This window comes from Giraffa tippelskirchi, chromosome 11 (assembly GCF_054371585.1).
Source record: "Giraffa tippelskirchi isolate mGirTip1 chromosome 11, T2T-mGirTip1v1.2.pri, whole genome shotgun sequence".
Taxonomy (NCBI): Eukaryota; Metazoa; Chordata; class Mammalia; order Artiodactyla; family Giraffidae; genus Giraffa; species Giraffa tippelskirchi.
In genome coordinates this window covers 65,442,562-65,466,033 of record NC_137285.1, presented here as the reverse complement: position 1 = coordinate 65,466,033, position 23,472 = coordinate 65,442,562, and the positions used below count along the sequence as shown (strand labels likewise).

The 23,472-nt window shown below is 36.0% G+C and overlaps 1 protein-coding gene across 1 annotated transcript in view; it reads left to right on the top strand.

The window, feature by feature from the left end:
- TLL1 (tolloid like 1) overlaps positions 1-21,025 on the top strand; it is a 284,424-nt gene extending 263,399 nt beyond the window's left edge. The window contains exons 19-21 of the mRNA XM_081545909.1: positions 5,027-5,240; positions 18,395-18,645; positions 19,824-21,025. Coding sequence (XP_081402035.1) covers positions 5,027-5,240; positions 18,395-18,645; positions 19,824-19,958 — 600 coding nt within the window. The 3' untranslated portion in view covers positions 19,959-21,025. The remainder of the gene's footprint in view (positions 1-5,026; positions 5,241-18,394; positions 18,646-19,823) is intronic.
- Positions 21,026-23,472: the final 2,447 nt, after the last annotated feature.

Below are 23,472 nucleotides of genomic sequence, written 5' to 3'. Positions count from 1 at the left end.
CATAATAGTTTTAAAGTAAAAGAAACCTTGGCTGAAAGATACTTGGAAAAAGTCTTCCTATTAGAAAAGGGATAACGTTCTGAATGAATAAAGGGATAGTGTTCTATCATTACTGGCTTTATTGTGTCTTTGTTCTGAGAATCTCTACTGATCATTAAATTTTTGGTAATTTTTTCATATTCCAAATTACATTTAAAAAAATCAAACAACTGAAAAAAGATCTAAGCATACGATCACATAGCAATAGGCTAATATACTTATGCCATTTTAATTTTATATATTGTATCCTAGTTTTGCTAAGTTATATAGTTGTAGATTACAGCTTCATATGTGGGATATTTGGAAAACAAAACACTCACAGTGATATATAATTCTCCACCATAAATCCGTTATAAGTGTATTTGATCATTGTTGTCAGAAGACCGAGGTTTGAATTCAATTGTACCATTGTTTTCCAGTGGCCTTTAATCCTTCCAATATCTTGAGGAAAATCAAATAATAGTTCTCATCAAAGGCAGGAAAATGCAAAGGATGGATAGAACTAGGGAGGTCTGAATTTCATTTCACAAATGCTCACATAGTATCAGTCTCTTTAATTCTCTAAGTTTATAGTCACCCTGGCTAAATTTTATTTCCACATTAAGCACTATTATTTTATTATCTTGTCCTCTCTGAATGCATGTAGAGACTTTGAATGGCCTTATCCTTTAGCTAGTGCTTATATTTTCAGTAAAACTACCTCTGGTGGTGGTTTAGTCTCTAAGTTGTGTCCAACTCTTGCTACCCCATGGACTGTAGCCCCCCAGGCTCCTCTGTCCAAGAGATTTTTCTGACAAGAATACTTTTTCAGGCAAAAGTACCTCTTTGTTGTTGCTGTTGTTCAGTCGCTCATTTATTCCAACTCTTCGCAACCCCATGGACTGCAGCACACCCGGCCTCCCTGTCCATCACCACCTCCCAGAGTTCACCCAAGCTCACGTCCATTGAGTTGGTGATGCCACCCAACCATCTCATCCTCAGTCATCCCCTTCTCCTCCTGCCCTCAACCTTTCCCAGCATCAGGGTCTTTTCAAATGAGTTGGCTGTTTGCATCAGGTGGCCAAAGTATGGGAGCTTCAGCATCAGTCCTTCTAGTGAATATTCAGGACTGATTTCCTTTAGGATGGACTGGTTGGATCTCCTTGCAGTCCAAGGGACTCTCAAGAGTCTTCTCCAACACCACAGTTCAAAAGCACCAGTTCTCCCGTGCTTAGCCTTCTTTATGGTCCAACTCTCACATCCATACAGGACTATTGGAAAAAAACATAGTTTTGACTATACGGACATTTGTTGTCAAAGTAATGTGCATGTGAAGGGGCTGTATATGGAAGCCTGGCTGGAAGCTAAGAAGGTAGATTAGGCTTGCTTGGATGTTCCAAAAAAGCACAGTTATTCTTTCCAGAGCTTAAAAAGAAAGGTTAATTTTGTTTCTTTTGAATGATTCTCTTTAAAAGATTTAGAAATTCTTACTAGAATGTACTGTCATTCACTCATTTTGGTCTCTCTAAAACACGGATCATTAAACTTAAAATCATAGAAGTATAATAATGGAGTGAATAAGGTTTAAATGTTTGAGTACCAAACTGTCTTGTAAAGTCTGAGTGCAGATGCTTAAGAAAGGTATTTAAAATTCCCCCAAAATGAGGGCAGTGTTTCAGCAGAAATCAGAGTTCCTTATAGCTCCACACATCAACTTCTGTCGCGTCTTCATTGTAAATTTGAAGGACTTTGGGGAAAATTTTCTTGAGAATCTAAGTCTCTTCGGGTGACACACTTCCATGGCATTGATTCCTGGTGACTGGAAATTTTCACGTTCTACATCATTTAGACATAGAGATCCATGCCTCAGAATGTGTGATAGAATAAAACAATAAATTGTGTATCTTTCTTTACCTTTGGGGACTCTAAAGTCAGTTTTTAAAGATTTTCCATTTTCCCATGGACTCATAATACCATTCTATGGCCTAGAAATATTTCATATTAAGGCAAAGTCACTATATATGGAGATGTCTCTACATGGATGTCTCTAGCATATTACAGGGCAGATTTGTGAGACCTCAGCATGTGAATTAGTCACATTTTGCTTGTGTGTGGTAGAGCATTTGGGTTAAGCTGGCTTATAGGAAAGGACCACCAGTCTTTGCAACTGACCTTATAAGCTGCTATTAATTCCAAGGGGAAAACTAATCAATACTTTAATGAATGAGAGTTATTTGCATTACTGAGAATGTATCAGATACACAAACTGCTTAATCTGACTCTTACAAAATCAATCTGATTCTATTAGTAATTTGATAAAAACCTGGAGTCAGTTGGTTCCAGACCAAGTGTCAGCGTAGCCCCTAGCCCACTAGCTCAACGCCACCTTCTGTGGTATTGCTCTGTCCTGTAAAACAGATGCTATGATTTACTCCAGACATCCTGCATTTCGCTAGACATTGAAGGAGACTATCAGTTATCTCACTCACTTCATTTTCACTGGACAAATCAATGGACTAAACACGTGTGGTCTGTAAATTCTGATGCTATTTTTAACTACTTATAGGATAAGCTTTAGAATGTCATTACTCTTAGCATTCTTAAAATCTTCTCTTCTACACAGTGGGTTTCTCTGCTCTTTATATTTATAGATGAATGCTTCTAAAGTCCATTCCAAAGAGACAATTATTCAACATGCAACAGTTTTCAGATGTATTTCTCTTTATACAATATTTTTCTTAGTATTTAGAAGTTTGGTTTCATATTTAGCTAAAAAAAAAAACCCTCTGGGTGAAGTTAAGCTGATTTTCTCTTATTGTTTTCTTAAGAGTTACAAACTGATATTGAGACTGTTTATGTGTACACAAAGATACTAGAAACTGACTAACTACCCTCTTATGAGAGGCAGAAAAGCAGAAGTTTTGGTTGCCATGTCCTTGGTGTTTCCGTTCATGGGATTGACCATAAACATGGTTTAGGTAGTTAGGTAGATGATTGGACAGATTATCCAGACATCCAGCCAAGAGTCCATTCAGGCTTTTCTATTTTCCAAGCACTGTGTTTCTACTTTGTTTCATTCTCTGCAACTAGATTACAGAGATTAATATGTGACAGATCCTTCAGTGGTGTGCACTTTGAATGTTGTGCTTCAAATTAAATAAACTGCGAAAGTCTTCTTGTTCACTATATTTTTCTGCACTGTTTGCTTCCAGTGAGATTCTTTGTGCTGTATTTAATCCTTTTTGCACTATCCAGTGTCATTGGATGAATGAAATGATTATTCCTTTTACTCATAATAATTATAACTAATAGAGATTGGCTAATGCTTATTGGTTATAACTTTTAATTTATATTTTTAAACAGGGCACAGTGGGATGAGACATAAAAGACCAGCCTTCTTCCTTTTCTTTTGTCTCTTCAACCTTTTCTCCTATGCCCTAATTAATATAAATTGCTTCCTTCATTTCTTACCTTACTCCTCTAAAAACAGAAGTGAGATCAAGTGGTGGTGTGGAATAGAATAGATAAATGTGGTCATCACTGAGAGAGAGTCAAGTCTAAGTCACTTTTTTCTTTGAAAAATATAAAATGGTGTCTTCAATCGAGAATTATGGTCCCTTCAGAAAATTACATTTAAAAATATGCATGTAAAACATTTATGTGCAAAATTTTATGCTGCAGGGACTGTAGCAAAATTAATACATTTTCAAGCATATTTTATATTTCCTCCAACTTATTTTTTTAGGTTTGCTCTTTACACTTAGGTAGGAGTAATAGTTTATTTCTTAAACACATGATGAGGAAATGAAAAAGCTTTAATTGGCAGTCGCAAATAACCTAGAATTCCTAGAATTATTAACAATTTGGACAATTATTATTTTCAGCCCATCTCAATAAAACTCTCTATTGTTGAATTTAATATTAAATATTTAATAAACTTTTAAGAATTTGCTAATACCTACACACAAAAAAGCGTACTAAAATTTGTAACACTCCAAATATTAAAATAAGTGTACCATCTCTCTGAAAATTTAATTAAAAATAATCTATCCTGAAGACATATTAGTATTTTCTAATAATATGGGTTGCAATATCTAAATAAAGAAATATATGATGAAAAAACCCTTTATGTATTCTATTAAGGTTTACTATATTTAATTTTTGTGAAAATACTTAATTTTAAAATTATGGGATTTTCTTTTTATTTTAAATGCTCAATGGTATGATGATGTTCAGCAGTTTATGATCATCAACACCAGAAGGAATCACATTTTAAATATAATTGCTTAAAATTTTCTAATGCATTAAGGAACTAAATTCAGAATAAAATATCATTTTGCTATTATAATCTGTCTAATTTTTGGAGTAGACTTAATTGCAATAGTAGAATTAGTTGCAATAGTCAAATAGAATTTCACATGATATTATTACATTGTTTTCCTCATTATGTCTTCCTAGACTTTATATTCTATTGATTTCACACCCCTTTTCAATAAAGAGCTAGATGGATTAAATCATTTGCAAACCCTGAACATATTTTTCAATTAATTAATTGTAATTGGAGGATAATTACTTTGCAATACTGTGATGGTTTTTGCCATACATCAACACGAATCGGTCACAGGTATATATGTGTCCCCCCCATCCTGAGGCCCCCTCCCACCTCCCTCCCCACCCTATCCCTCTAGGTTGTCCCAGAGCACAGGCTTTGGGTGCCCTGCTTCATGCATGGAACTCACACTGGTAATCTGTTTTACATATGGTAATATACATGTTTCAATGCTATTCTCTCAGATCACCCAACTCTCACCATTTCCCACTGAGTTCAAAAGTCTTCTTTACATCTGTGTCTCCTTTGCTGTCCTGCATGTAGGATTGTCAGTACTGTCTTTTTAAATTCCTTGTATATGCGTTAATATACAGTATTTGTCTTTTTCTGCTGCAAAGAAAAGAATCCATTTTGAGTGATACGTGGCTTTATAAATTTTCTTTTTTTCCTTATTAATAGTCCTTTACTGAATTTGAGATTGAGCAGCATCAAGAATGTGCTTATGATCACTTGGAAGTATTTGATGGAGAAACAGAAAAATCACCAGTTCTTGGACGACTGTGTGGGAACAAGATACCAGAGCCCCTTGTGGCTACTGGAAATAACATGTTTGTTCGGTTTGTTTCTGATGCATCTGTTCAAAGAAAAGGTTTTCAAGCCGCACATTCTACAGGTGAGTAAATTACGTGATGCTTTTCTTTTCTGAGTAAGTACCAAGTTTCTCTTCTAGTGAATGCAGGGTATTTCTAATAGGATCAAAAGAAATCCCACTGAAACATTGTATGAAATATTTGAGAAGCATGTAGCAACCTACCTAAATATCTTTGTACTTGTTGTTTAGTCACTAAGTTGTGCCCTACTCTTTGTGACCCCATGGACTGTGACCCCAGGCTCCTCTGTCCATGGGATTTTCCAGGCAAGAATACTAGAGTGGGATGCCATTTTCTTCTCCAGAGGATATTCTCAACCCAGGGATCGAACCCGCATCTCCTGCCTTGGCAGGCAACTTCTTTACTGCTGAGCCAAAAGGGAAGTCTTATCTTTGTAGCTCAATATTCAAAAAACTAAGATCATGGCATCTGGTCCCATCACTTCATGGCAAATAGATGGGGAAACAATGCAAACAATGGCGGACTTTATCTTCCTGGGCTCCAAAAAAACTGCAGATGGTGCCTGCAGCCATGAAAAGAAAAGACTCTTGGTCCTTGGAAGAAGAATTATGACCAACCTAAACAGCATATTAAAAAGCAGAGACATTACTTTGCCAACATATGTCCATCTAGTCAAAGCTATGGTTTTTTCCAATAGCTGTGTTTGAACATGAGAGTTGGACTACATAGAAAGCTGAGCACCGAAGAATTGATGCTTTTGAACTGTGGTGTTGGAGAAGACTCTTGAGAGTCCCTTGGACTCCAAAGAGATCCAACCAGTCCATCCTAAAGGAAATCAGTCCTGAATGTTCATTGGAAAGACTGATGCTGAAGCTGAAGCTCCAATACTTTGGCCACCTGATGTGAAGAACTGACTCATTGGCAAAGACCCTGATGCTGGGAAAGATTGAAGGCGGGAGGAGAAGGGGACAGCAGAGCATGAGATGGTTGGATGGCATCCCTGACTCAATGGACATGAGTTGGAGTGAGCTCTGGGAGTTGGTGATGGACAGGGAGGCCTGGCATGCTGCAGTCCATGGGGTTGCAAAGAGTCGGACACGACTGAGCAACTGAACTGAAACTGGAACTGAATCTTTGTAGCTGTTGCACTAATTAAAAAAAACACAGTAGTTTGATCTGATTCATAATCAAGAACTGAGCTGTCAGGGAAGCCCCCAAAATCAAGAAAACTACCTATTAATATTTATAAGGTGATTCCATGTTAATTTTGGCAATTTGATTTATGTATTTAATAGATAGAATTTGTAGCTTGAAATTGAAAATTTTTGTTTTTGCTGAAATCCTACCTGATTAGCTAACTTTCACATTAATATTTTTATCAATGTGGTATGATCAAGAAGAAGTACCTTAAATATTTATATGGTGTATTCCATGTTAACTTTAGAAACTCAATTCATATGTTATATTTAACAGATAGAAATCTATGGCTAGAAATTCAAAAATTTTGTTATTGCTAAAATCCCAAAGAGCAACTAAAAGTTTTTGCTTTACCTAATAGCTAACTTTCACATTAATATATTTTTGTGATTCAAATATTGAATTCAACTCTCTGTTTACAGAAACTTTTTCCCTTTTATTTGGTATGCAATGCGATCTTTTGCCTAACTCTAATCCCTGATTTGACCCTACAGGTTTCAGCTATAGTGGAAGTCTTTAAGAAATAAAATATAATTTAGACAAATATGAAAAATTTTAGGCAAAAATATAAAATAATTGTTTTTTTAATTTGGAGCAAATTTAACAATATATTCTATAATGTCCAGTAATTGTCCTTTAAAATCATTCAATTAAAATATATATTTACTGAAGTCACTTAGCTTATAGTGACACCTAGCGCCAGTTTTAATGCATTAACTATTAAGACACCAGGAGAAATCTGTCGCTTCAGTCGTGTCCAACTCTTTGCCACCCTATGCACTGTAGCCCATCAAACTCCTCTGGCCATGGGATTGTCCAGGCAAGAATACTGGAGTGGGTTGCTGTGCCCTCCTCCACGGGATCTTCCCAAACCAGGGGTTGAACCCCAGTCTCTGACATCTACTGCTTTGGCAGGAGGGTTCTTTACCACTAGCACTACCTCTTGGTGTAAAACAGTCTACAAATTAATCCATGAAAAAAATTTAGTGCATTAATGTTTGTCATGCTCTCTTGATCATTGTTTTCTCCTTTCACTTTTATTCTATTTTAGGAATAATAACTTTATTCTATTGTTCAATTTTATTTTCCACTCTAGTATATTCTGCTATGAGCATTAGATTTATATTGAAGTCTGTTTGCGAGAAAGTAGATTTTATCTGATTCATGCTAGTAATGATGGGACTCAAAAATAATACAATGTCATTATTTCTCATGATTGATATAAATATTTTGGTTTGATAAAAATCTTTCATGGATTAAAAATATTCCATATTAATGAACTTTTTATGCCTTTGACACTTACTCTTTAAATACTTTCCTGATAACTTGTCACATGTTGAAGGAATAGAAAAATTGAAATCTTATTACTTGATCAATATTTTTCTGACATCATAGTGTTAATGGCATAATTTTTAAAATAATCCTGGCTGTTGCAGTTTCCAAGAATGGAATGTAAAAATAACTTCAAAACTCTTGAAACAGCTGATATAATATCTTCAATTTACTCACCTATAAATTCCTCTTAGTTTAATAAAAACTTACTTTTATAGTTTCTCTTTTTATCTTTACCTTTACCTTAAATCTCAAGTTTTCTTGCAGCTATAAAACTGCATGACTCCTTAATTTCCATGACTTCTGCTATAGACGCTATTTCTGTATATGTATTACCATTAAAAATCCACTGGTAGGCTCTAATTACATTATCACAGAGATTCATATATTGAAATCCAATGGTGTATGTAGCATGCACTTGATATTTCAGGCACACTTAGCAACTACATACATTGAGCTCTCAAAAGAGCTGTGTGATGTAGGAATTATCTTTATCTTCAGATACAGAAATTTAAAATCTGAGAGATTAATTTGCAACAATTTCTAAAATTATATAAAAACCTGGATTTTATCCTAATTCTGACTGTGTCCAAGGCTCATGTACTTTCTACTATGGTATTTTTTCTCTTAACGTAAGCATTTTGGACTAGGAAGGAAACCAATACAAAACTGGATAACTGTTCACTGAAACAATATGTAGAGATTGAATGCTTCCTTATACAAATCCTCTGTTCAAAGTAACCAACAGACTAGTTTCATTTTACTTCAATATCCATTCAAATACCCATGTGAGCAGCCTCACTATTATTCTGTAGGCAAAACATGCCTTGGATATTGTTTGATTCAGTCCTGTCATCTCAGAAATGAGGCTTCTGAGGCTAAAACTCAATGAGAAACAAAGCAGCACAAAAACTCACAGCCGGACCTGGAATCCTCTCCCGACTCCTACTTGCTTGGGCTCTTGTCAAAATTGTTGGCATTATCTGCTTCTTTCTCTTCTTCATGTGTGACTTCTGCTCTCAGTTAACCAGTTATCTTTGAATTTGGGGGGTAGATTTATTTTTTACTGGTACTTTCAAGTAGCCATACATGCCAAAATAGTATGTACTGCTTATTATTTATTCCTTTTGAAAGCTTTCTCTTTAACGAGTTTATTTATCCCACAGTCTTTCATCAGATATTTATTTGGTACTTGCTTTAAATAGACACTGTAGAGTATTAATAATTCATAGCAAAAAAATGAGAATTTTAGGGGAACTTACGAGAAAATAATAAGAGACCCTGGTTCGATTCCTGGGTTGGGAAGGTCCCCGGGAGAAAGGATAGGCTACCCACTCCAATATTTTTGGGCTTCCCTTGTGGCTCAGCTGGTAAAGAATCCACCTGCAATGCAGGAGACCTGGGTTTGATCTCTGGGTTGGGAAGACTTCCTGGAGAAGGGAAAGGCTACCCACTCCAGTATTCTGGCTTGGAAAATTCCGTGGACCATGTAGTCCAGGGTTTGAAAGACTCGGACACGACTGAGCGACTTTCACTTCACTTCAAGAGAAAAACAGGAGCTTCCTTGGTGGCTCAGCATAAAGAATCTGCCTGCCAATGCAGGAGATGCGAGTTTGATCCCTGGGTCAGAAATATACCCTGGAGAAGGAAATGGCAACCCACTCCAGTATTCTTGCCTGGAGAATCCCATGGACAGAGGAACCTGGTGGACTATAGCCCATGGGGTTGCAAAGAGTTGGACACAATTTAGCAACTAAACAACAAAAATAATGACAATTAGCAAATAGAACCAATACCTGCCTTTTCACAGCTATAGTCTGAGAAGTTAAATTTAAGATTTGCGGTGGGTTTCTGTTAAGACAGTCAAGTCCAATACTACATTTGTCAAATTTGCTAAATGTATAAGGCATTTATTCATTGTTTACTGCTTTCTAGAATACATGTAACTATTATTAATGGGCCCTGAAGTATTCATTTTAATTTGCTTGAATAAATTTATATTTCTATATGCAATTTTAATTATATCCACAAGGAAAGTTTCTAACACTATGAATTTTGAAATTAGGTGAATAGAAATATTAATGTTGCTTTATGGTTTGTTGTTTGTTTGTTTTTTTGCAAGTAATACATTCCAAATCCATGGGAAATGGACTTTATTGAAAAAGGTGCCATTTTCCTCTGAAGGTGGGTTCAAATTCTAAGTCCAAATTTATTTTAATCAGGTAAAAGAAAAGGTACTATGCCAGACTTAAATAAACTATTGAAGAAAAAAAAAATTTTCATTAAAAAATGTATCCTGTGTATTCTCTCAAAAGATAAGGCTATATAATACAGGAAAAGAGGGAAAATGTGGAAGAAAATATTTTAAAACACTGCATGTCTGGTAGGACATTTTTCTGCAGCATAAAGCATCATCATAATTGTCAATGACATTTAAAAATCAAATAATGTATTATTCAGCACCTTTGAAATTATGTTGATAAAACTAAATTAAATTATAGTGTCTATGCCTACTAAAAGCATTTATTGGTCAGATTACAGGCCCTCATAGGAACTATACCAGGAAATAAACAAATGTCTATCCAAATTAAAATGAAGGCCACCCTTTCTGAAACAATCTAAGTCAATCTTAATTGTAGTTTAAGTCATTTGAGTATTGTCATTTTCTAGAAGTTTTCAGTAAAATCAAATAATGATGCCTCACATTTCAGATTCACAAGTGCTTGGTTAAATCTCTTTTTCCCATTTTGTTCAAATTTTCTTCTTGACTTCTATTCTGAACCAGGTCCCTCAGAGAATTGTTTCCTCTGGATCCTGGTTTGTTTTGGTACTTTGTTTCTCCAGAGTAGGCGTGCAGAAGCCAGCACCTCTCCCACAGTTCACCGCTTCCTGGGCTGTGGAAGAAAAGTAATGCAAATACTGACAGCTGTAAACAAAACAAATCACTCAATTATATCAAACTTGGAGAATAAGTCAGATTTATTAAGTATTTGTAAATGTGATTACATTGATTTATACAGTTATATAATGAATTCAGAAATACTGTCACAAAATATTTTGCTGGCCTTCAAAAGGATAATTCTTCCTTTCTGAAAACAGATTAATAGTGCTTTAAATTGTTTTTCAATTTTTATGGCTTTTCTTTTCATCCTGAGTGGATCCCTAGAAATGTAGATGGTGGCATTTAGGTATTCTCACTGGACAATAATAAAATGATAGCAGTGGATTTTTATGTGGCTTTTCCTGTGTGCCAGGCATCTTTCAATAATTTCACATGGATTAGCCCATAGCTCTTCATCTAGATCCTATCACTTGAGTACTGCATATGATCCCTGCTTTAGAAATGAAATGGGGGACAAAATCCCACAGCTGATGACTACTAGAATTCAGATTTGTATCCAGGCCATTTGGCTGTGGAGTTCTGTCACAGGGAGAGGACAATAATTCTTGGAGTTAGGGATAAGAGAAGCATCATTGGGGAAAAGGAAGGATGCTTAGTTTCCAGTCTGTGTGACTTAAGAGATAGTTCCCAAAACTGATCAGATTTCCAGCTTTCCAGAGTGGTTATATGCACACATGGGACCTATTATCAATAGATTGTGCAAGACACCCGACCTACAGACTGGAAGACAAGGGGACATTTATCTATTTTTTATTTAAATTTAATTATTTTTAATTGGAGTAGAATTACTTTACAATGTTGTGTTGGTTTCTGCCATATATCAACATGAATCAGCCCTAGGTATGTATACTAAGTCCCCTCCCTCTTGAACCTCCCTCCCATCTCCCAGCCCATCCTACCCGTGTCGGTTGTCACAGTGTGCCAGTTTAGAGCTCTCTGTATCATACAGCAACTTTCCACTGGCTATCTAATTTTAATATGGTAATGTATGTATTTCAATGTTTCTCTCAATTCGTCCCAACCTCCCCTCCTCCACCGTGTCCACCAGTCAGTTTTCTATGTTTGCATCTCCATTGCTGCCCTGCAGAGAGTTTCATCAGTACTATCTTTCTAGATTCTATATATATGCGTTAGAATACAATATTGTTTTTCTCTTTATGACTTCACTCTCTATAATAAGCTCTAGGTTCATCCGCATTAATAGAACTGAGTCAAATGTATTCCTTATATGGCCAAGTAATATTTCATTGTGTATTAATAGTACCACAGCTTCCTTATCCATTCATCTGCCAGTGGACATCTAGGTTGTTCCATGTCCTGGCTGTTGTAAACAGTGCTGCAATGGACAGTAAGGTACACGTGTCTTTTTCTTATGCTTTCCTCAGAGTATATGCCCAGTAGTGGGATTGTTGGATCACGTGGTAGTTATATTCCTAGTTTTTTAAAGAAATCTCCACACTATTCTCAATAGTGATTGTATCAGTTTGCATTTCCACCAACAGTGCAAGAAGGTCCCCTTTTCTCCACACCTTCTCCAGCATTTATTGTTTATAGATATTTTGATGATTGTCATTTTGACCAGTGGGAGATGATACCTCATTGCAATTTTGATTTGTCTTTCTCTAATAATGAGCGATGTTGAGCATCTTTTCATGTGTTTTTAGCCATCTGTATGTCTTCTTTGGAGAAATATCTGTTTAGGAATTCTGCCCACTTTTTGATTGGGTTGTTTGTTTTTCTGGTATTGAGCTGAATGAGCTGCTTGTAAACTTTGGAGATTAATCCTCTGTCAGTTGTTTTGTTTGCTGTTTTTCCTCCCATTCTGAGGCTGGTCTTTTTGCCTTGTTTATAGATTCCTTCATTGTGCAAAAGCTTTTAAGTTTAATTGAATTTCATTTATTTATTTTTGTTTTTGCTTCCATTACTCTAGGATATGGTCATAGAGGATCTTGCTGTGATTTATGTCAAAGAGTAATCCGCCTATATTTTCCTCTAAGAGTTTTATAATTTCTGGTCTTATATTTAGGTCTTTAATCCATTTTGAGTTTATTTTTGTGTATGACGTTAGGAAGTGTTCTAATTTCATTCTTTTATACATAGTTGTTATCATTTAACATGATGTGGAAGGCATTCTCATGACTGAAACACTAGTTGGAAGTTTTTCCATCTATAGTCACACCAAGGTCTCTGAATGTGCAGTTGTATGTGGCAATGCCCAGAGTTTTGGTTGAGCCTACTTGTATTCAGACACATCTGAATAGGGTTCCATCTTGCGGACTCAGAGGTATTTTGTTAGTTAAAATCACCAAACCACAATGTGGGTATACCACATACCAATCTGAAAAAATCTAAGTAAGAATTTTATTTGTCCTAATTCACCCTCAAATGGTGCTGCCAGGGGCTGTCTGGTCATACCAGGGTTAAAATTGTGTTTCAATAACCATTGGTTTACTGTCCAAATCTTTCCACATTGTATTTTTGTTTCTGTTCTCTCCCAACTCATCCCACTTTTGGGGGGACTTCCCTGGATTTCGTAATGAAATTTCAGCTTCCCAGTAACCTCTCAGTCATGGCAAATAAGGGCAGAATGAAACTAATTTCTCCTGATGCTTTTCATATCACTTCCTTTTTCCCCTACCCCCAGTCATGCTTGTATGTGTAATTGGTTGGAGGAGACTGTAGGCTTCCTCTACTTTTATCTACTCTCTTTGTTGTTGTTCAGGCACTCAGCCAGGTCTGACTCTGTGAACCCATGGACGCAGCATGCCAGGCTCTTCTGTTCTCCACCATCTCCTGGAGTTTGCTCAGACTGATGTTCAATGAGTCGGTGATGCTATCTAACTATTGCATCTTCTGCCACCCTCTTCTCCTTTTGCCTGCCATCTTTTCCAGCATCAGGGTCTTTTCCAATGAGTTGACTTTTCACATCATGGGGCCAAAGTACTGTAGATTCAGCTTCAGCGTTATCTCTTCCAATGAATATTTAGGGTTGATTTCCTTTCGATAGACTGGTTTGATCACCTCGCTCTCCAAGGACACTCAAGAGCCTTCTCCAACACCACAGTTCGAAAACAACAATCCTTTGGCCTTCTTTATGGTTCAACTCTCACATCTGTACATGACTACTGGAAAAACCATAGCTTTGACTATAAGGACCTTTGTTGGCAAAGTAATGTCTCTGCTTTTTAATATGTTGTCTAGCTTGATCAGAGCTCTTCTTCCAAGGAGCAAGTGTCTTTTAATTTCATGGCTGCAGTCACCATCTGCAGTGATTTTGGAGTCCAAGAAAATAAAATCTGTCACTGTTTCCATTTTTTCCCCATCTCCCTTTGCCATGAAGTGATGGGAGCACATGCTATGATCTTAGTTTTTTGAATGTTGACTTTAAAGCCAGCTTTTTCACTCTCCTCTTTCACTCTCATTAAGAGGTTCTTTACTTCCCCTTCAGTTCAGTTCAGTAGCTCAGTTGTGTCCAACTCTTTGCGACCTCATGGATGGCAGCATACCAGGCTTCCCTGGCCATCACCAACTCCTAGAGCTTACTCAAATCCATGTCCATTGAGTCAGTGATGCCATACAACCATCTTATCCTCTATTGTCCCCTTCTCCTCCCACCTTCAATCTTTCCCAGCATCAGGGTTTTTTCCAATGAGTCAGTTCTTCACATCAGGTGGCCAATACTGGAGTTTCAGCTTCAGCATCAGTCCTTCCAATGAACACTCAGGACTGATTTCCTTTAGGATGGACTGCTTTGATCACCTTGCAGCACAAGGGACTCTGAAGAGACTTCTCCAACACCACAGTTCAAAAGCATCAATTCTTCAGCGCTCAATTTTCTTTATATTCCAACTCTCACATCCATACATGACCACTGGAAAAACCACAGCTTTGACTAGATGGACCTTTGTAAGCATAGTAATGTCTCAGCTTTTTAATAAGGTGTTTAGTTTGGTCATAGCTTTTCTTCCAAGGTGCAAGCATCTTTTCATTTCATGGCTGCAGTCACCATCTGCAGTGATTTTGGAACCCGAAAAAAAATCTCTCACTGTTTCCACTGTTTCCCCATCTATTTGCCATGAAGTGATGGGACCAGATGCCATGATCTTAGTTTTCTGAATGTTGAGCTTTAAGCCAACTTTTTCACTCTCCTCTTTCACTTTCATCAAGAGGCTCTTTAGTTCCCCTTCACTTCCTGCCATAAGAGTTGTGTCATCTGCATAGCTGAGATTATTGATAGTTCTGCCGGCAGTCTTGATACCAGCTTGTGATTCATCCAGCCCAGGGTTTCTCATGATGTACTCTGCCTATAAGTTAAATAAGCAGGGTGACAATATACAGCCTTGATGTACTCCTTTCCCAATTTGGAACCAGTGTGTTGTTCCATGTCTGGTTCTAATTGGTGCTTCTTGATCCGCATACAGGTTTCTCAGAAGACAGATAAGGTGGTCTGCTACTCCCATTTCTTTAAGAATTTTCCACACTTTGCTGTGATCCACACAGTCAAAGGCTTTAGTGTAGTCAATGAAGCCGAAGTAGATGTTTTTCTGGAACTCCCTTGCTTTCTCCGTGATCCGAAGAAGGTTGACAATTTGACCTCTGGTTCCTCTGTGTGTTTTGTAAGCCCAGCTTGTACATCTGAAACGTCTCAGGTCATGTACTCCTGAAACCCAGCTTGAAGAATTTTGAGCATAACCTTGGTAGCATATGAAATGAGCACAAGTTTACAGTAGTGTGAACATTCATTTCCTCTCTAGTCATTGTAAAATTTGGGGTCCCAGGCTACAAAGAGTAATTTTTGAAAACTTTTATTCTCTAAAATACACTAACTATAAATTTTATGCAGGTATATATTATATTTGGTATGCTTACCTCTCATGATAGAAGTAGTAACTGGTAAATCATATGTTTATTAATATCACTCTGAAAAAGCTGTAGCATTTTTTTGTTTGTTAAACATACAAAATATAACTCATAATGTTCTGGAACTACAAGATTAACTACAATTTATGAGGGGTGTATGTTATTCCAAATCAAGTTAGATAAATAGTTCAACCTAAGTAAAGTAATACTGGTCTGTATAGTCTATGTAGAGAGTTCTATATGACACCTATACACATACAGGATTTTTATATTGTTGATTTTTTCAGTTATTTCTTATTACGTTGGTTTCTGCATTCTTAAAATATTAAGATTCAACTTGAACATTGACCTTCTTGTCCATGAAAACAGTTATTTAAGAGTGAAAACAATATAACATATAAAAATAAAAAAATATTAATTGAGAGCTACCATACGTTGTTTTTCAGTCACTCGGTCTTGTCTGATCTTTGTGACCCCATGGACTGCAACACACCAGGCTTCCTTGTCTTTCACTATCTCCCAGAGTTTGCCCTAGTTCATGTCCATTGAAAGATATACCCATGTGAATGCAGAGTTCCAAAGAATAACAAGGAGAGATAGGAAAGCCTTCTTAAGTGAACAATGCAAAGAAACAGAGGAAAACAATAGAATGGGAATGACTAGAGATCACTTGAAGAAAATTAGAGATACCAAGGGAGCATTTCATACAAAGACAGGATCAATAAAGAACAGAAACAATATGAACCTAGAAGCAGAAGATATTAAGAAGAGGTAGCAAGAATACACAGAAGAACTATAGAAAAAAGGTCTCAATGACCTAGACAACCACAATGGTGTGATCATTCACCTAGAGCCAGAAATCCTGGAGTGTGAAGTTAAGTGGGCCTTAGGAAGCATTACTACAAACAAAGCTAATGGAGATGATGGAATTCCATCTGAGCTATTTCAAATCCTAAAAGATGATGCTGTAAAAATGCTGCACTCAGTATGCCAGCAAATTTGGGAAACTTAGCAATGGGCTCAGGACAGGAAAAGGTCAGTTTTCATTTCAATCCCAAAGAAGGACAATGCCAAAGAATGTTCAAACTACCTCACAATTGCACTCATTTCACATGCTAGCAAAGTAATGCTCAAAATCCTCCAAGCTAGGCTTTAACAGTACATGAACCAAGAAATTCCAGATGTACAAGCTGTATTTAGAAAAGGCAGAGGAATCAGAGATCAAATTGCCAACATCCACTGGATCATAGAAAAAGCAAGGGAATTCCAGAAAAACATCTGCTTCATTGATTATGATAAAGCCTTTGACTGTGTGGATCACAACAAACTGTGGAAAGTTCTTAAAGAGATGGGAATATCAGACCACCTTACCTGCCTCCTGAAAAAACCTGTATGCAGGTTGAGAAGCAACAGTTGGAACCAGACATGGAACAACAGCTTGATTCAAATTTGGAAAGAAGTACATCAAAGCTATATATTGTCACTCTGCTTATTTAATTTATGTGCGGAGTATATCATGCAAAATGCCAGGCTGGATGAAGCACAAGCTGGAATCAAGATTGCCAGGAGAAATATCAATAATCTCAGATATGCAGATGACACCACCCTAATGGCAGAAAGCAAAGGGGGACTAAACGGCTTCTTGATGAAGTAAAAGGGGAAAGTGAAAAGGCTGGCTTGAAAATCCAACATTCATAAAACTAAAATCATGGCATCTGATCCCATCATTTCATCCAAATAGATGGGGGAAAAAAATGGAAACAGTGACAGGTTTTATTTTATTGGACTCTAAGATAACTGCAGATGGTGATAGCAGGGATGAAATTAAAAGATGCTTGCTCCTTGGAAGAAAAGCTATGACCAACCTAGACAGTGTATTAATAAGCAGAGATACCACTTTGCTAACAAAGGTCAGTATAGTCAAAGCTATGGTTTTTCTAGTAGTCATGTACAGATGTGAGAGTTGGACCATAAAGAAGGTTGAGCAGTGAAGAATTGATGCTTTCGAATTGTGGTGCTAGAGAAGACTCTTGAGAGTCCCTTGGGCAGCAAGGAGATCAATCCAGTAAATCTTGAAGGAAATCAACCCTGAATATTCATTGGAACTACTGATGCTGAAGCTGAAGCTCTAATACTTTGGCCATCTGATGGGAAGAGCCAACACATTGGAAAAGACCCTGATGTTAGGAAAGATTGAAGGCAGGAGGAGAAGGGGACGACAGAGATGGTTGGATGGCATCATTGATTCAATGTGAATGACACATCTCACATCAATTGGATGTGAGTTTAAGCATACTCCAGGAGATAGTGAAGGACAGGGAAGACTGGCATGTTGCAATCTGTGGGTTTGCAAAGTCAGACATGACTAGTGGCTGAACAACAACAAGAAATGTCCATTGAGTCGGAGATGCCATCCAACCATCTCATCCTCTGTTGCCCCCTTCTCCTCCTGCCTTTAGTCCTTCCCAGCATCAGGGTCTTTTCCAATGAGTCGGCTCTTCGCATCAGGTGGCCAAAGCATTGGAGTTTCAACTTCAGCATTCAGGGTTGATTTCCTTTAGGACTGACTGTTTACTGTATGGCAGGTACTGTTTTAAGTGATTTTCATGTGTTAATTAAATCCTCAAAGCCCACTAAGATTGGTGATATTGTTGTCATCTGCACTTTACCTTATGTATCAGAGAAGCGATGTCACTTATCCAAAGTCACTGAACTAGTAAGTGTGAAGCTGAAATACCAAACCCAGCCTACCAAACCTAGGGCCTATCAATATCCGCTACGTCATTGGAATCTTCAAATATAGGAAGCCTAACTGACCATGGAAATGAATACAGAAGTTAGAGAGTGGTTATACTACACTGAAAGAGAAATTGGAATTGTTAAAGCTCATTGAGCTCACTTATCTCATTTTTATTCCTTGGGCAGAGTGTGGTGGCAGACTGAAAGTGGAGTCAAAACCCAGAGATCTGTACTCACATGCTCAGTTTGGTGATAACAACTACCCAGGACAAGTTGATTGTGAATGGCTGTTAGTGTCAGAACGGGGCTCTCGACTCGAATTATCCTTCCAGATTTTTGAAGTGGAAGAAGAAGCTGACTGTGGCTATGACTACGTTGAGCTCTTTGATGGTCTTGATTCAACAGCAGTGGGGCTTGGTCGATTCTGTGGATCAGGGGTAAATACAGTACCAACAGGATACCATAGACATGATAGAAATACCTATAAATTGGTGATTCGATATATATGTAAGATGTTAAGTTGGCAATGCTTTTACAAAAAATGTTACATCATATTATTAATGGCCTTACAAGTTATAACATGCCTCTTCTTCCCTTCTCTATTGCTAGTGAATTTGCTCAGTAACATCGAACAAGACAGATGAATTCAGTAACTATAATTCTTGTTACTGTCCACATTCTAACTTTTTAAATTCATGCTTCTAATTGTGCACTAAATATTTAATTATCTAAAAGCAATATACCTTAACACACACCATGACAGTTTTGCAAACTTCCTAAACTGAAGCATAGAAGAAAAAGAATATGCATGATTCAAATTGAGATTCCCCTCTCAACAATATATGTAAGTGGCAGGATCCACCACCAGTGTGGAGGTTTAGCCAGTACTATTCAATGTTGCTTTATTGCAGTGTGCACAGGACACAGTACCAAAAATAGATTAGAAGGCATCAACATGACAAATAAGAAAAAGGAAAGTTTAAGGTTTTCTCAATGCTTTCCCCCCAGGATTCAGCACATTAATATCAAATGTTTTTCTGAATACATATTTTGTTCTAAAGCTTTTGTTCCATTTTTCAAATTTCTACCAATAACTATTACTTAAATAATACTGAATTTGAATAATATTGAATTCCTGTCCAAATTACAACTGAAATGAAACAAAAGTGCTTCTCAGTACTTAGATTACTAAAACAAGAAGGAATGGACAATTTGGATTCTGGAAGTGGCTCTGCCTCAGAGCAGCTTCTGAAATAGTTTTAATGTCTCTTCTTTCTCTCTGTGCTTCACTTTAATTACTTGTAAATCAAAGGAATTTGGCTTAAAATTTTGGGGGAAAAACACCAAGTTCCAGAACTTGGAAGCAGACTTCATTATGTTCAAAGCTCAGCTACATCACTGATCAACTTTGTGATCTTGAGCACATCATCTGTTCTCTGAAACTCAAGCTTTCTCATCTGTTAAATAAGTCACTCTTATTTACTTTTCAAGGTTGTTGGGAGGATTCAATTTTATACCAAATTTCCAAATATGAATTACATCGAAGAAAAAATAATTCATTCTTATTGTTTGTTTTTGTTTGTGTGTCTTTGTTTGTCTTTGTTTTTGTCTTCAGCCACCAGAAGAAATCTATTCAACTGGTGATACAGTTTTAATTCATTTTCATACTGATGACACAATCAGCAAGAAAGGATTTCATATAAGATACAAAAGCATCAGATATCCAGAATCCACACATACCAAAAAATAACCAAAACCTCCATCAGAACGTAAAGGACTGTGTATAATGCAGAGAAGATATATTTCTTTTTTAAATGAAGATTTTAGCACAAATGTTTCATATGAGTTTGAGCAAAAGGAAACTGCAAGACCAGAATTATCTCTGTACTACAAGAGAAGTTTCCAGCTAACCCTGATCAGCATTACCAGGATATTTGAACTCCATTCTTGACAGTATAAATATAAATAAAGTTGGTGGAAGGGCATCATGATTCAAAGAAGACTTCACAATTCTTTGTTCACAGCACAACACAGATGCTTCACAATTGAAATAGTTCCTTTCAGGGTCTGTGACCCTGCAGAGTGTTCTTTTTGACAATTTCTCAATATGTGGGAGAAATAAAATGATCTTACAGGTTATAAACTGGAAAACCCTCTCCTTGAATCTTGGGGTAATTGTTTGACTGTGCATCTTGAAGACAATGTAAACCAGATCCGTATAAGTTGTTGTGAAGTGGAAATCTTTTAAGGGTGGTTTATACTTTAAATATGGGTATGACCAGTGTTTGGAAACTGGAATATTTCAGCTTCATTATTTTCACTTGCAGGCTAAATTTACCTCTTTGAAACATAAACGATCTTGAAACCATTTCATTTTCCTGACCTTTGACAAGTTTGAAATGTCAGTAGTGTCTATCATTTAGTTAATTCTAGATATAATTTTATTTAAGTGCTGGAAAATGCCCAGTTTATCACTAAACTCCGTTCTTTCAGTGAGAAATGCTGCCTTTTCACACCAAATGCAAGAGACCTTGTGATGTCTTATGAACTTGATGAGATAATTCCCAACAGGTGTGAACCAGATCCTTTTAAAGTGACTGCCTAGATGGCTCATACTCAAGTTCTACTGCTGCTATTCCTTTCGTTGTTGATCTGTTGTAGCTGTTAATGTTGATGTTGTCAAGGTTAATGTTTTGTTTTTTTTGTTTTTTTAATGAAATGAAGTGGATAGGCCTTGTTAGAACTGAAAATTTTCTTTCTCTTCCTAGAATTCAGGTTTTTAAAATGTAATGTTGAAAAAAAAAAAAAAAAGATTTGCTTCTGAAAGACTTTCTATGGTGCTATTCCATAAACATTTTTTTAAACAAAGTTTTTGACCTTTGAGCCAACCACCTGTAGACTACAAATGTCTCTGTCTGGCTGGTAGCACTTGAAGACTAAAGACTTGCTAAATGTATCAAAAGTATGTCATTGCAAGGGTAGCACTTGTCCTGTGGAACAACTGCTTATAATGCCTTAGAGTTATTTTGAATGATTGAGCAGATCCTCCTAAGAGACACACCTTTTTTGAAAAGTTGAATATAGTAGTGTATGTTAGTTAGCATCTCTATGAGGAAAATTAATTTCTGTGACTGAGATCTTTAGATATAAATATGGTGACCTACTTTTATTGCAGAAAATTAATTTTCTGCTTTAAAGCCAGGATTTTTTTTTTAATATTAATGTATGTATATGTGAGATTGTCTGAATGAGTGAAGCTATAAGAAAGTGAAAAGTAGTGGGTGGCTGAAAAGTTTAAATTTACGTGCCAAGATCTGCTAGAATCCTGTTTGAAGTAGCAACTTTCACAAGCTGTTTCATGGACAAATAATGGGAATTTCTCATTATTATCAATCCCATTTTTAAAAAAAAGCTCCTTCCTTCAGAGAAACTCTATTTTGATATTTTTTTATGTTGATATAGATTGCTGTATGAAGTAGCTTTGGTTCTGTTGTCTGTCCATGAACATTCAATATTTAATAAAATTGAAAATCTTTCTTCATTTTACAAAATTAAACTATACACACAGATTTAGCTTGTTTTTTTTTTCCACTGTTGCCTTGAAAATCTTTTCTTGTGTATGAATTGTATTATGTAAATACATTTTTAAAAACAATCTTTTGATCTCATGGAACATTACTTTGGAAATGTATAAATATTGCCTGCAATATAAGGAGCTTTTTAGTGGAGCTGATTTATTCCAGTAACTTTTTCTATATTTTTTTCACCAATCTCCAATGAGCCAAAATATTGGGAATAGGAAAGAGAGGAGAAAAGAAAAAACACTAAAACCTGGTATAGTAAGCTGTGCCCAGCCCAGTACTAAGCACATACACTAGCACTTCTAACTTCATGCCACCCTTTGAGAACTGTGATGATGGCCTCATTTTGTGGTTTAGGAATGGAGGCTCAAAGAAAGCATATAATGTTCACAGGGTCACAATGTAAAGTTAGATGTTAAAACTCAAATTGTCTGATATAAAACTCTGTGCTTATCCTACAAAATGTAGTAGAATCAATCTTGACATATATATATATATAGTAGATATATTTTTATGCTGAAACTTTCCACATAAAGTCAATTTTAGAGGTGAGTTACAGTAGAACTTTCAGAATAAACTTTGTTACTTTCAGTAATAGCATGACAATTAAAATATCAACTGTAGATATCTTTAAGAACCACAGTTAATGCTAGAAATTTAGAAAACAAAAAAGCTACTATATAGCTTTGGAGTTAGTAATTATGGGCCTTTTGTCAAAATAAGTACATTAAATTATTTTATCTGATGTGGTAGGGAAAATGTAGTGTTTTTAAGAAATACTGTGGATATTCTGGTTGATATCTTATAAGGCCTCAATGAGCTGCCCTCACACAACTGGGAAGTAAAGTATTTAGAAGGTACATTCAAAGAGGTTGTCATAACTTAGGTCTTCAATGGGAACATCAATTTTTTATTGTAACTTATGTATGATATCTGCTCACTGCATATTATTTTTATATTAATTCAACTTTGGCTTAGGTGTATTGTTAAATTCAAACACAAGCAGCTTCATTGTTGTTGTGGTAATAATGGTTAGTTACTGTTCTAGGCATTTTATTAGCTTTTGTAAATTTATTTTCAACCTTTGCATCAACTTCTACGTTAGTCTTGGTTGTATTAATACTGTTTATTTGCCAAAGTTCTAACTCCTATATAATCTTCACTGACTCTACATATAAAAAACTGCTCCCACTTAATATAATTTTATTAAATTATTTTTAAAAGTCAATTTTGAATATTACTCTAGTTATTTAGAAGATCATGGCTTAACAAAACTGCACAAACAATATTTTTAAAGAAATATATGAGAAACAACAGCTCTGTTTCCAAAATCCCTAAATGTCTCCTGCCTGTACTGACTGAATTTTTGCTACCTTGGATTAAATTTAATATACCACAGTATCAGATTCAAATTCTGTTCAATTTTTTAAACAGTATGTTAGTCTTTCATCTGATTATTATTTTTTCTATTTTTGATAATAAGCCTCAAATAATGAAATTTTATTCTCATATGTAGAAAATCTGTGAAAGCATTTATTATTCTTCACAAGGGTAAATTTTTTAAAAAGAAACATTGAATTATCAGTTTGTTTAAAATTGGCTGTAGTAGCCATGTGCAAATTAAAAAGAACTTTCAATTAAAGCAATTATCAAAATGTTTGGAAATTTTATTTAACTATAATT